We start from the raw sequence: 12819 nt of genomic DNA, 5'->3' as shown, positions 1-12819 counted from the left end.
CCTCCTCCTCCTCACCCCATTCCCCACACCCTCTCGCGTCTTTTTTCCCACAGAATATTATTTTTTTTACATATATAAATATATTTTTATTTGAGGATGTGTAAAATAATTTTAAGGATGGAATATTTATTTAAAATGTGTAATAAATGTACATTGAAATACTGATATTAAAGTATTGTTTGGTAAATGCTTGTTTTGGGCTTGTTTGAGAAAAATAACCCTGAAAAGGTTTGTCCCTCCTGCAGAATCATGTGTGCTAAACACATCAAAATATAACAAAGTTTAATACTATCTTAAAAGGACATCAAAAATGTATTTTGGACGCCTCAAACAAAGAGTGACTCAGCGATTTAAAACAATACATTTGATATTGTGTCTTGACCATTTATATGCATAAATAATTTGTATTCATTCAAAGGAAAAATTGCGTTGATTTGTTCATTGTTCATCAGTGTCTTTTTTTGCAAGGCTCCTCTGTGCACTTGCTGCCCTAAAATATTGTATCTTTTGTTTTTTCATACATAATATCCCAATGTTCTTTTCGAAAAAAATAAAAATAAATAGGTGTAGACAATTACTTTCAGATTACAATTCCATCTTTCTAACGACTTCCCGATGAATACCATCCTTCTATCCAGAGCAACAAGGCCTTTTTAAAATTATTTCTTTAAATTAAATGTACTAAATGAGCGGCTAACCCAGTTTTACAACATGAAGTAAAACAAGTTAAACTAACCTAAACCTAAAACTAATGGGCAATTTTGAGTATTTTGATTCTTGTAAATGACCTAAAAACAAACTAGTTGTGACTAATTAAGACAGCAAAATTCATCAGCCTACTGTGGTTTGTTGCTTTTGTGAAAAGAATTCTCGCTTAAAAAAATAATGAAGTTGGTGTTTGACTGTGGACATGTCATAAAATTAGATGGAGTTTACTGCCTGCAATGATCCAAAACCAAGTAAAAGAAATTGGCAAAAGAGAGAGCGATAATACCGATAAAAAGTTAGTCTGGGAGATTAAGAACATTAACCATTTGACACTGTGACAAAAAAAAGACGATGCCTTTTGGTTGTGGTCTGGTTTGCTAAAGCAAAAGAGGATAACGAAGGCCAAAAATGAAGATGGCGACAGCCGAAGTGCAAACCTTGAAAAGAGCAGGACACAACACAACGGGTGACACTCACAGTAACTATGTCCACTAGTTGTACGCAGCCCGTGTTGCAAGCCTATAGCAGGTGCGCTATTAGTAAAGCTAACTATGCTAACCTCGACTGCTCAATACCGCCGCGTACACGTAAACTCGGCGAATCTGACAGCCCTTTAATGTAGTCTTTGGGCCACATCTACACCGCTGATGATTCATTTACTGTTTACATAATGTCAGCTTGTTTGTTAGTCAGCTGTATGTGGTCAGCTATCCATCACTGTCTCATTGGTATGTCCACAGAAGCAAAAGAAGCATAGTGATTAGAGGTGTTAAGAGAGCTTAAAATGATTGGATACTGTACCCTTTTTATTGTGAGCTGTATTTCTTATTTGCTAGTAAGTAATTACATTCAAAACACAGGTGCGGAAAGGTGGTGCGAGACACGTAACTGTGAAATGATTAAAAGGTGCTTGATTATTTAAACATTACATTGTAAATTTAATAAAGATACGTAATTTTTACAAATCATAGTTGCTGTAAATATTGGTACGTTGTGACATAGGGCTAGTTAGTTATATTGAAGTATGACATTAATCCAAATTAACAGTGACTGTAATCCATGATCAGTGCATGTGTTGGCAGTGAACCTCTAAAACCAAATAGATTTGGTGTCTTGTGAATCAAGCATTCATTAAGCTGTCTGGAGTAGGCCCCTACGTCACGGGGCCCCGTTTTGTGTACTGCAGACAGCCTTAGACTAATGAAATAAGTCTTGTACACTTATTTAGATGTAGACCAAATTCCACCGCTGAGATTTGGACATTTTTGAGCTAAAGTTAGCAGGACTCACGTAGGAGACAGTTTCAAACGTGTCTTGCAGATTTAAATGGACAAAAATATAGCTCGCCGTCTTTTTGAGCTTGATTTTGAATTTTGGGTGTGTTTGTGGTGACACTTTGTGACTCAGCACCTTTCAGAGGAAATCGGAGGGATTGCTCTTGGCTTTTCATCCCCATATTAAACCTGACCAGGCAAAGCTAACAGAGAATGTATTCTTAGCCTGATCCCAAAAATGATAACAAGGTCAACCCTCCCTCCCCCCCAGTTCCCCCACCTTCCTTTTAGGAAGATAATGGCATGTCAGTGTCAGAGCGCTTCACTGTTGTGGGGATGATACTGCCTGTGTTTGTTTTTAGGCTTTAGCTTCCATCAGGTTCTGTAACTCTCACTATCTTCACTGTTATTTTTTCAACTCCCGCCTTTTTAACACCCTAGTGTATAATCTGATTGGACAATCCCATCGGGCTCTGCTGTTTGTGTGTGTGTTTGTGTAGGCAGGTATGTTTGTGTGTTACACAGAGAGAGGACACAACACAAATCTGCTGTTCCATCAGTGAGGTCATCTACCTCTGCTACGACAATAAGATCCGCTTTGATACATAATACATTTTTGAATCAGCAAAATCTCTGTTTCATCCCTGTGTGTGAAAATGTGTTTTTAGTGTGTGTGTGTGTGTGTGTGTGTGTGTTTGTCTAAGCCCAAGTCTGTTTCTCTGTGTCTGTCTTTGTGTTTGTTTGCCAGCTGGATAGCAAATAGTTCCAGCATTGCTGACTTTAAAGTTGACCCTATACATTTGTTGCAGTGTTTATTCTCATCTCTTCCATTGTCCCGCTGCACTTCTAAGAATCATGCAACTTGCAACGCTATAAACTATGAACATATTATAATAATAAATAATTACAATCTACAATAATCAAAGATAAGTAAATGGAGCGGTTTTAAACTAAACAAGCAGTGTTCATGGTACTTTATTGGCTTCTATAATGATAACCACGGTACAATGACTCTATATGCTGTGATTGTTTGTGTGTATACCGTGACCAAGTTCAAATCACATGAATTATTTTATTTTTACAAAGATTAACAATATGAGACAACACTGATTTTCATGTAACAAATTACTTTAAAATACATCAAACCTTTTCTAAAAACATTATTGATGGCCAAAACAAAAACGCAATTTACACAACGTTGAAGTAGTGTTTATTGCTAATAATTCTGGGACAAGAAATTTAGAAATTCCCAACACGGACAGATTGAACACCTTTTTTTATGGAGTTATTGATGTCTTTTATAAAAAACATTTATAAAAATGCCATCACCATTTCCCCAAGCACAAGGTGACATTCTCAACAGTCTTCATAAGTCTTGTTTTTTAAGTCAACCCCCTGTTATGGATCACATATCCAATCACTATTTTCTAAAAATTACCGTTAAGATAAAAAAAAACTTGTGTGACCCCCGTGCTCCTGGACGAGTTCCTTCATTAGTTAATCCTGACATATCAAAGGCTGTCCCAAGCAAAGCACTGAATTAAATTGTCTTGACAATACATGACATTAATCTGCTTAAATCCTTCCACATTGGATTAGCAGACGGGATTTGTCCCTCAGGACTTCCCATAGAAGCTCACAGACACCAAATCAATCAATTAATGCTCAGTGCTCAGTGATAACTCAATGAGGCAGCCTGATAATAAGGGGGGAATTACCGGTAAAATACAGTTTGGTTTAAAAAACAACAAGAGTATGCAGATGACTCCATGAGTGTCTTCCTGAATTCAGGATTTGCAGACCCTAAGAAAGGCCAGTAGACTTTGTGTAAATTGATTCAATTAGGGTTCCAGTCTGCCCCCCTCTCCATTACAGCCCCCACCACAGCCTTCAGTGTCTGTAAAGTCCCAGTGAACCTCAGTGAGCTGGCTTGTGGGAAAAATCACACCTTCTGTGTTGCCAATGCTGCCATGCAAATGTGGAGCAATTCCAGTGCCGAAAACAGGGGGGTAACGTTGCTTTCATCCATTTTATTGAGCAGCAGCCATCATCCTTAACCCTGGATAAACAAACAGAGCTACCTTCTTCATTTGCTTAAGGAGCAATTTAACCCCTGCCTCGACCCCCCCTTAGGAGGCTGTAGAATACCAGGGTTGACCGGAGAACGCGACCCTGCCTCCCTAAGCAGCTTGGAAAAGCCACAATCCGACACAGAAGCTGCCCCCATTAAAAAGCACTCGCAACCTTGTACGCTCTCAAAAAGTCAGGAAGATGAGGATTTTTCCTGCTGTCGACCCTGTGCTGTAAATTATCATATAACATTAGTTTTCTGAACTTCTTCCAGCATCTTTGTCAAGAATATCAGTGGCTTTTTTTGGAAACTGTTGTTCCTTAAAAACTAAATTATGAATAGATAAGCTAGACCAGGGCTTTGAGAAGAAACTATTTCTCTTTAACTTTACCAGTGATAATCAAAATCCATCAATTGCTTTAGGAATAATAAAACATAATACCAACTGGCATGAATGGGATATATGCTTCTTTTATTAACTGGGAAACCGCTGTCAGGTTTATATTGGATGCTGCTTGCAGCTAAGATGCACGTCTGAATATAATTGATCTAATATTATTTCTAATCTTCTGAATGCTGGACTTAAAAACTGTTTTTTGTAGTGAACTTAAAAAATAACTGTCTCAAAGAACTCAAAACCGCATGAATATAGATGGATGGTCTGCAGAAAGTAAAGTCTTTCAATTTCAAAAACTGTGCTGTTTAAAATTCAACATATAGTTTCTGACTTTTCTTTATTATTCAGTGGTTCGTTTTCTTGTATTTCTGTTTTCTTTTTTATAGTTTAATTAATGTTCAACTACACGTATTTGATTTACAAATACGTTCAATTGTAAAAATAAAAAATAGAATTTGCCAAAACTGTGTCGTTTTAACAGGTTTAATCATTTTATTATTTTTAAAAGTTATTTCACAATAAGCGGATAAATTCCATGTTGTGTAAAAAGAGGAATTAGTCTTTTGCACATGAAGTGTTATCATGGCAGTGTGGGAAAATCCTTGAAAAAAGTCTACCATGCAGGGATAGGGCTAGTGTCCTCCTCTTGAAAAGTGCTGGCCTTTCATACCCAGCTCAGGTAGTTTGACCGATCAAGATCATAAAATATGGTCTTTTGTGGTTCTTCTAGGTTTATTTTAATGATCCACATCAAGCATTTAAATATATGGAATAACAGGAAATTCCAATAAAGGAATCCAATATACAAATGAGCAAAACAATAAAACTGGAAAAGGAAAAGAAAAAAAACAAATGTACAAAAAATTGGATATTTGATGGAATTGTGTTTTTAATTTAAGAAGGCTGTTTTCCTTTAAAAAAATGTGATAAAAACACTTTGTATCTGACTAGTGCCAAGTGAATTAGTACTGTTCTGAGCCTGCTAACACTTAGATGGAGGATGTTCAGCTAAGGTTGATGGGTTCTCTATCAAAAATGACAGGCGTCCCATTAAATACAGGCCCCCATTCAGCGGGGTTAACAAAAGCCACCAGTCCAACCAGGCTGGATAATTGAAAAGCAAACAACTGATCAAAGTGGAGCTCCAGCTCGTCAGCTCCATTGTTTGTGTACAGGCCTTATGCGGGACCTGTTGACTTTTCCAATTGGAGCTGTAAACTTTTGTTTGTACATGCATTTCCAAGACTGATCCGATCTGAACAATTACCAGCTAAATGTGTTTGCCAGTGCAGGCAAAGCACCCCCCTTCGTCTTTGCTGCCCTAAAAAGATCAAAAGGGGAGACCCCCCACCCGCCCCCTTGAAACACCCCCACTGCAGCCCCCAAACGTCCCCTCCACTCCCCGTAAACCTCCTCCCAACCTCTTCATTTCCTTTTGGCCATGACAGTTCAGCTGGAAAGCCAACCATAAATGATTTTTTTCGACGGCCCGGTGTTTGAGACATGGCCTTTTTTAGAGAGAGCATGGCTTTCAACAACGTGTCTTAAAAAACGGCAAAGAAAGAATGAAAGAAAAACGATATGCATATTTCAATTATGTGCGGTTGTGCTCAGCTCATCAAAGAGATTTGGGGATGCCACTCCCGACTGCAGGCTTGAGGACCCTCATGATGTGAATGAGCACAAATTGATGCTACTGATGCTAACGGTTAAGCGCCTCACGAAATGTCATGAGGTCAATCAACTTTTGGTAGTCATTTGACCGTGACACAACCTTTGCGGTTTTAGTGGCTGAACAGCACCCCAGGGCCGCGCTGGGTTGGGTTCCACTTTCATTCTATTGCTTAGTGTCTGTACAGATCACCATATAAGGAGAACTGGGGAAGCTGGTGCACATGTTGCACCAAACAACAACTAGCAAATAATGGTTCACTTAGTAACCACACGCTGAGAAACACCACCCAACTAGATATTATCATGAGTGGGAGTTATTATTATGAGTGGGACTGCAGTTGAAAATCCTAGAAAACACATTTTTGAGATTTCAAAAATAAAGTTTTTGTTTAGGGACTTCATATGAATATATAAATGTGGTCAATCGTATTTAATTAATTTTAACATTCAAGTCCATACTTTGCCTACAATGTGACCATAAAATTATCAATACATTTAATACGTTCATTTTGTTTTTCAATTTGTATAAATCTAAGGAAACGTTGGACTTCCAAGCTGAGCTTGAGTAAACTGCACTGTTGACTTGTTGTTGGCAGCATACTTTTAGGTGTGGTGGGGGCTTCCTCTTGTTTCCCTCTGGAATGACCACAGCCTATTCCCTTATTCCCCACCTGCCCAGGAGTGTGTTCCCACCATAGTCACCTGATCCCCTTACAGCACATCCATTCCCCTTTCCCTCACTATATACCAGACCACTTTGCACCAGCCACCTCAACTTCAGACAATGCGAATTTGCATCTGTATTCGGCGTTGTGTTTGGAAGTGGAGACTGGTTGAAAGTTAACATCGCTAACCAGCTGCGACGCACACAGGACTGTGGTGAGGACACACAAGCAGGACGTGGATGAAAAACGGGGACATTTTATCCAAAATAGTTCATTGTGTGAAGTTTTGTTATGTTAAATATTTAACTGCAAAGTAATAATGCGTGTTTAAAATTGATTGGCTGGCCACCAACAAAAGAAAACACCAGTCGCCAATGGTAGTCACACATCTCAACAGCCTTGTTCGAGGTCATTCTTCTGCAGGGATTGTTCCCGTCAACATGGTCTAGAACCGCCAACAGCAAGCAGCAGATTTCTAACTTCGATCGATGATTCTTTAATTTCAACGTTTGTGTTACCTGGCCTTTATATTCTCATCCTCCTTGTAGCTCCACTGCTCAATGGGTGAGCCGGGGGAGCTTTAGAGACTCAGCCTCCATCCCGATCCTCCCAGATAACAACGGTGGAATCAATCTGTTGGCCCTTTCCCAATATATAAGGCACATAATATCCAATATCCAAATCAAATATAAAACTCAAGTTATTGGCCACTCCTAGGACATTAACGTTTTATCTAGATTGTTTTAAAAAAACAAGTAACGCTCCATGATGATAACATTATAAACATTATCAGCATTTATAAGTCAGTTTTCTTAGTTTTTCTGAACAGGTACCAGCATAATCATGTGCTTTTGATCTGGGAGCAGCATAAAGAGTCAATTTATCTATCAATAATCTATGTTTAGTAGCAGGTGTCCCTGTTAGGGTGATGTGGCCCAGCACTAAGTACACATCTGGGATTTACTGTCCAGGAACCTTTCCCTATGTTTGTAAAAGATTTTCTTTGGGCAATCTCAGTCAAAAAAACACACACATTCATTCACTCAGGTTATAAATAACTTTGATTCTGTCAACTCTGCCGTCTTCTCTTTCTTGTTTCGGTTCATGTGAGTTTGAAGATCCGAACACCCCTCCCAAACCAGACCAATACTGATCAACATTCCACCTTTCAGTAACCCATAGTTTGTCTATGTGTGTATTCAGAGCAGGTGAGCTATACTAAACTAGACTTTGGCTGTTTTTTTTTTTCTCAAACCAGCAAATCCCGGCAAATTTTTCAGTCCATTTCTCAATACTATTTCTACCCATCAACCCTATTGGCTCCTATCCTGAAGATTTTGACTTAGATTTGCACTAATTTTTCACTAACACCTAAAAGTAAATAGACTAATTTGAAGTGCGGTTCAATCTACGTTTGTTTCTCTAGTGAGTATTTGTGTGAGTGGGACAGTATATGTGGCATTGAGTCCAAACAGGACCAGCTTGGATCCTTAGACTGCTGGTTGCGGTACTCAACGAGTCCATAGTAGGATCAAATGCTGCGTGGGTCTCTGTTTTCTGAATGCTAATCCATGTGTTGAAAGGTATGGGGTCACACAGCTACTTTTCCCCAAAAGTGCAGGTACCCGTAGTAGCTGCATTTTGGCCATCATTTTGGTTTCAGATTCAAGCCAGGCAGCTACCGGTTTGGTCAAGTTAAGCCAATACGAAGATTCTTAAAACCTGCATTGTCTCTAATGATCAGCAGGGGGCAACTCGTCTGGTTGCAAAAGCAGTCTATGATGACATGACTCTCCTCTCTTGATTATGTAGATATGAGTTTATGGTCTCACTATTCAGGTTCAAGTCATGTTCATTTAGGTTTACTAAATGAATGCGAATGGATAATCATAATGACTATTTCCACTTATGCAGTATATGATAACTACGTGCTATGACATACCATTAGCCGAATAGGCATGAGTGACATGAAATGTTAAGTCATTTGATAAGCCACAGCTGCTGCACGGCCTTAGACCCTCTGTGGCTGTTTTGGTCTACTTTTTCACTGTGGAGGATAGCGGTGCAACCTCATGCCTGGGCATCTCAGATCTCCCCTTCTGGAAATGAGATCTTATACAGCCTTTTCCCCACCTTACGTTTAACAATCTTAATATATTGCCGTGGTCTAATCCTAAATTCTTCTCTCATGTCTCATTATTGTGTTATGTTTGATAGTTTCATTTAATTGCTCTATTGCCACTGCTAATAGAAATTGTCATATATAAATGAATATGGTCACTTACAATACTAAAAGGTAGATGCAATCGTTAATATAAATAAACCCATTGATTTCAAGAAATGCACCTACTATGACTTCACACAACATCACGAGGATCACAACATAGACAATGCAATGTTTGGACAGACAACTGTCTGAGACGTACGGCACCTGACGTCATCACGTCCAGGGACGCTTCGGAGTCGTCATCAGCTGTCATTACTGAGATGACTTCCTGTTTTCTCTATCATGCTGAGCACATAACAGCCCCGCTGCTCTCTAAAGATGAGATATTTTGTCGACAGCGTTCATAACCCGTTCCCACAAAGCAGCCCCGCGTGCGCCTGCGACACGCGCCCAAGACCCGGAGCGCGCCACGAGGCCGCGGCAGCACTCTCAGCATGCTGCTGTCGCAGCTGCCGGAGGATGTTCTCTATCATATCTTGTCTCATTTGGACTACAGATCACTTAGCCGCCTCTCTCAAGTTTGTAAAACCATCTACCACTTTGTGAACCGGGACGCTGTGTGGAGGAAGATCGCTAAAGACTTTTTAAACACTGGAATCACTCGGAACGGGACGGACATGTGAGATGACCGTCGCACACTGATGACGAACTCGTTGTGTTTGTTTTTAGCTTAGCGCTTAGCCTGATGCATTGACACTGTATTGACTATCCATCTTTTGGTCACGTTTACTGTATTTTTGCTATTAGTTTGTTTACCTTTCTGCGCATAGTCGCAGATGACAGTATACTCACAGCAGCAATATTCTTACAATAAGGCTTGTGCTGATATTCCCAGAATCTGATTGTGTTGTGGTGTAATGGGACCTACAAAAGGGTAGTGTCCCACACACATGAACATAAACCTCTTTGAGTAGAAATGATCTGTGTGGGAATTAGCCGTATTTGAGCGTTAAAAGTTTAGAAAATCAGTTAATACAGTAAAAAACATCTCGAGGTCCTTCTCTTGTCTTATATTTTTCCTCAGTTGTGCATTACACCAAAGTTAATAATCATTTTATAATAAATCAGCTCAAACAGGTTGACCGACCTGACCAGACCAGACCACAAATACAAATGATGTATTTTCATTATTTATACAACAACGGTTTATCTCACAAAAACTGAACATGTGATATGTGCATAAGTATGCGTTTAAGTAGTAATTTATAACACCTACTTTTGCAGCCATTACTTCAACCAAATGTCTTCAGCTTCAGCTCTATCCACAACATTTCTATTGGTTAAAGGACCACACTCGACCAGGATAATCCAGAGTACAAATCCTTCTTGTGCTTTGTGGTTATTGTCTCGATTGGCGTCGAGTTCTAGGCAGAGTTGCTGTCATGTTGAATTTACCACTTTCTGAACCGATCCATCCATCTTACAGTGGGTGGATGGAGCTGGAATCTTTTGGAGATGGTCTTAGCTTTCCCCAGACGGATGTGCTGTCAATACCTTCTTTCTCCTTTCCTCTCGGCTTTGTTAATCTGTGTGGGTTCACCTTGGCACTACAGTAGTTTGTTAGTTTCCTCATTTATTCTGTGTTGCCCAACCCTTTCCTAAGGATGTCTCATTTGATTGCTTAATTGACTAATTAAGCACCCAAATGTGTTTTACCTGAATTTGTTATATACTTGACTTTACCAATGTAGCTGGGGGTTCACGGATTTATGCACATATACTAATTCAATGTTTCATACAGTTTTTTGGATACCTCCACAATTTCCTCTAAAAGAGTACAGACAATTAATAAACACACACATTCACTAGACTTTTCAGAACTTGTCATGTTCAGAAACCAGTTTGAAATGATATGAGCTTTGTGGCATGGGGCATTATCCTGCTGGAAGTAGCCATCAGAAGATGGTGCACTGTGGTCATAAAGGGATGGACAAGGTCAGGCAACAACACACAGGTAGGCTGCAGCATTTAAACCATGCTCAATTAGTGCTGAGGGACCCAAAGTGTGCCAAGAAAACATCCCCTACACATTACACCACCAGCAGCAGCAGCCTGAACCGTTGATACAAGCCAGGATGGATCTATGCTTTCATGTTAATGCCAAATTCTGACCCTACCATACTGAATGTTCAGTTGAAATCGAGACTCATCAGACCAGGCAACATTTTCACAATCCTCTATTGTCTAATCCTGGTGAGCCTGTGTGAATTGTAGTCTGTTTCCTGGCTGACAGGAGTGGCACCCGGTGTGGTCTTCTGCTGCTGTAGCCCATCTTCAAGGTTCCACATGTTGTGTGTTCAGAGATGCTATTCTGCATTTCTTGGTTATAACAAGTTAATTTAGTTACTGCTGCCTTTCAATCATCTCAAACCAACTGCCGCTCACCCAATATTTCCTCTTTTTGGGACCATTCCCTGTAAACCCTAGAGATGGATGTGTGGGACGGTCCCAGTAGATCAGTAGTTTGTGACGTACTCAGAGCAGCCCGTCTGGCACCAACAACCACGTTTAAAGTCACCCGTATCCCCTTCCCCATTCTGATGCTCAGTTTGAACTTCAGCAAGTTGTCTACATGCATACATGCATTGAGTTGCGGCTGTGTGATTGGCTGATTAGCAATTTGTGTTAACAAGCAGTTAAACAGGTGTACCTAATAAAGTGGCCTGTGAGTGTAAATGTGGAGTCCAAAGTTTGGATACAACTTCTCATTGAAGGAGAAGGTTTTTATGTTTGTGTATATTTGTACTGTCCTGATGGGCATGTTGTAAAACTAGCCATCATTTCAGCGCTTGTCTTAAGCCCTCGCTGTCTTTGCAGATATCCTTCCATCCCACTGAAGGAGAGGGTGAAGGTGGCTCAGAACTGGTACGACGGGGTCTGCAAAAGGGCAATTTCTCTTAAATGGAAAACAAAGTGAGTATTTTGTCTATAAACTATTTGAACTCTGACATTTCAGAGCCTTTGTTCCACACATGATATATTTTAGAGTAGGAGTCATGTTAGGCAGTTTACCCTACCTGAACAGGTCTGGTTTAAAAAGCCTACAATAGCTTTATTTAATGCTATGCTTAGCAGGTGCTGTTTCTGACACTAAGCTAGAGGCTTCTAACGAACCCTCCAAAGTGCAGTGCTATTATTTCTGCAATCACCGATCTTTCCTCCAGACTGTTGCCGTGGTTGCAGCTGGATGGGAACGTCCTGTTTCTGTCTCAGGCGGCTGACATTGGAGCATACCATCTGCGCCCGGACTCTGGGAGGCTCCAGTGCAACCCGTTTGAAATCTACTCGGGTCACAAGGGTGATGTCTGCCGCTTCGCCCTGACGGACTCTCACCTGATCAGCGGCGGAAGGTTACCCAGTGCCCTATTGCTTCTTCCCCTTTCAGTTCATAACACTCATACAGTGATAGAAGTGCTTCAACCCATGCTGGAAGAGGAATTGCTTAGATTTTCCCTCTCAATGACTGCACACTTCCCCCTTTCTCAGTGATGGCAGGATCCTGGTTCACAGCAGGAGGAGGGACAAGACCCTGGAGTTGTCTGGTCACAACCAGGAAGTCAACTGCCTGGACTCTAAAAATGGACTCATTGTCAGTGGATCCAGAGACCAAACGGCCCGGGTCAGAACAACCTCTTACAATCGAGATTTAGCAATGAGATGAAGTTCGAGCCACATTTGTCTCACAAAGATGCATAAACGTTATGCGTTAAGCACCACTGTACAATTCTTCAGAATGAGAATATTTCCGATTCAGTTCATATTTTAGCAGCAAAGATTCTTTTAGAGCAAATGTCTTTAAGTTG

At 40.2% G+C, this 12819-nt stretch overlaps 1 protein-coding gene across 1 annotated transcript in view; it reads left to right on the top strand.

Annotated features, from left to right (window-relative positions):
* Nucleotides 1-9230: 9230 nt before the first annotated feature.
* Nucleotides 9231-12819, top strand: part of fbxw4 (F-box and WD repeat domain containing 4) — a 33356-nt gene continuing 29767 nt past the window's right edge. The window contains exons 1-4 of the mRNA XM_037465885.2: nt 9231-9635; nt 11834-11929; nt 12181-12366; nt 12503-12635. Of these exons, the coding sequence (XP_037321782.2) occupies nt 9451-9635; nt 11834-11929; nt 12181-12366; nt 12503-12635 (600 nt within the window). The 5' untranslated portion in view covers nt 9231-9450. The remainder of the gene's footprint in view (nt 9636-11833; nt 11930-12180; nt 12367-12502; nt 12636-12819) is intronic.

Source organism: Pungitius pungitius, chromosome 13, assembly GCF_949316345.1.
Source record: "Pungitius pungitius chromosome 13, fPunPun2.1, whole genome shotgun sequence".
Taxonomy (NCBI): Eukaryota; Metazoa; Chordata; class Actinopteri; order Perciformes; family Gasterosteidae; genus Pungitius; species Pungitius pungitius.
This window is presented reverse-complemented; position numbering and strand designations above follow the sequence as displayed.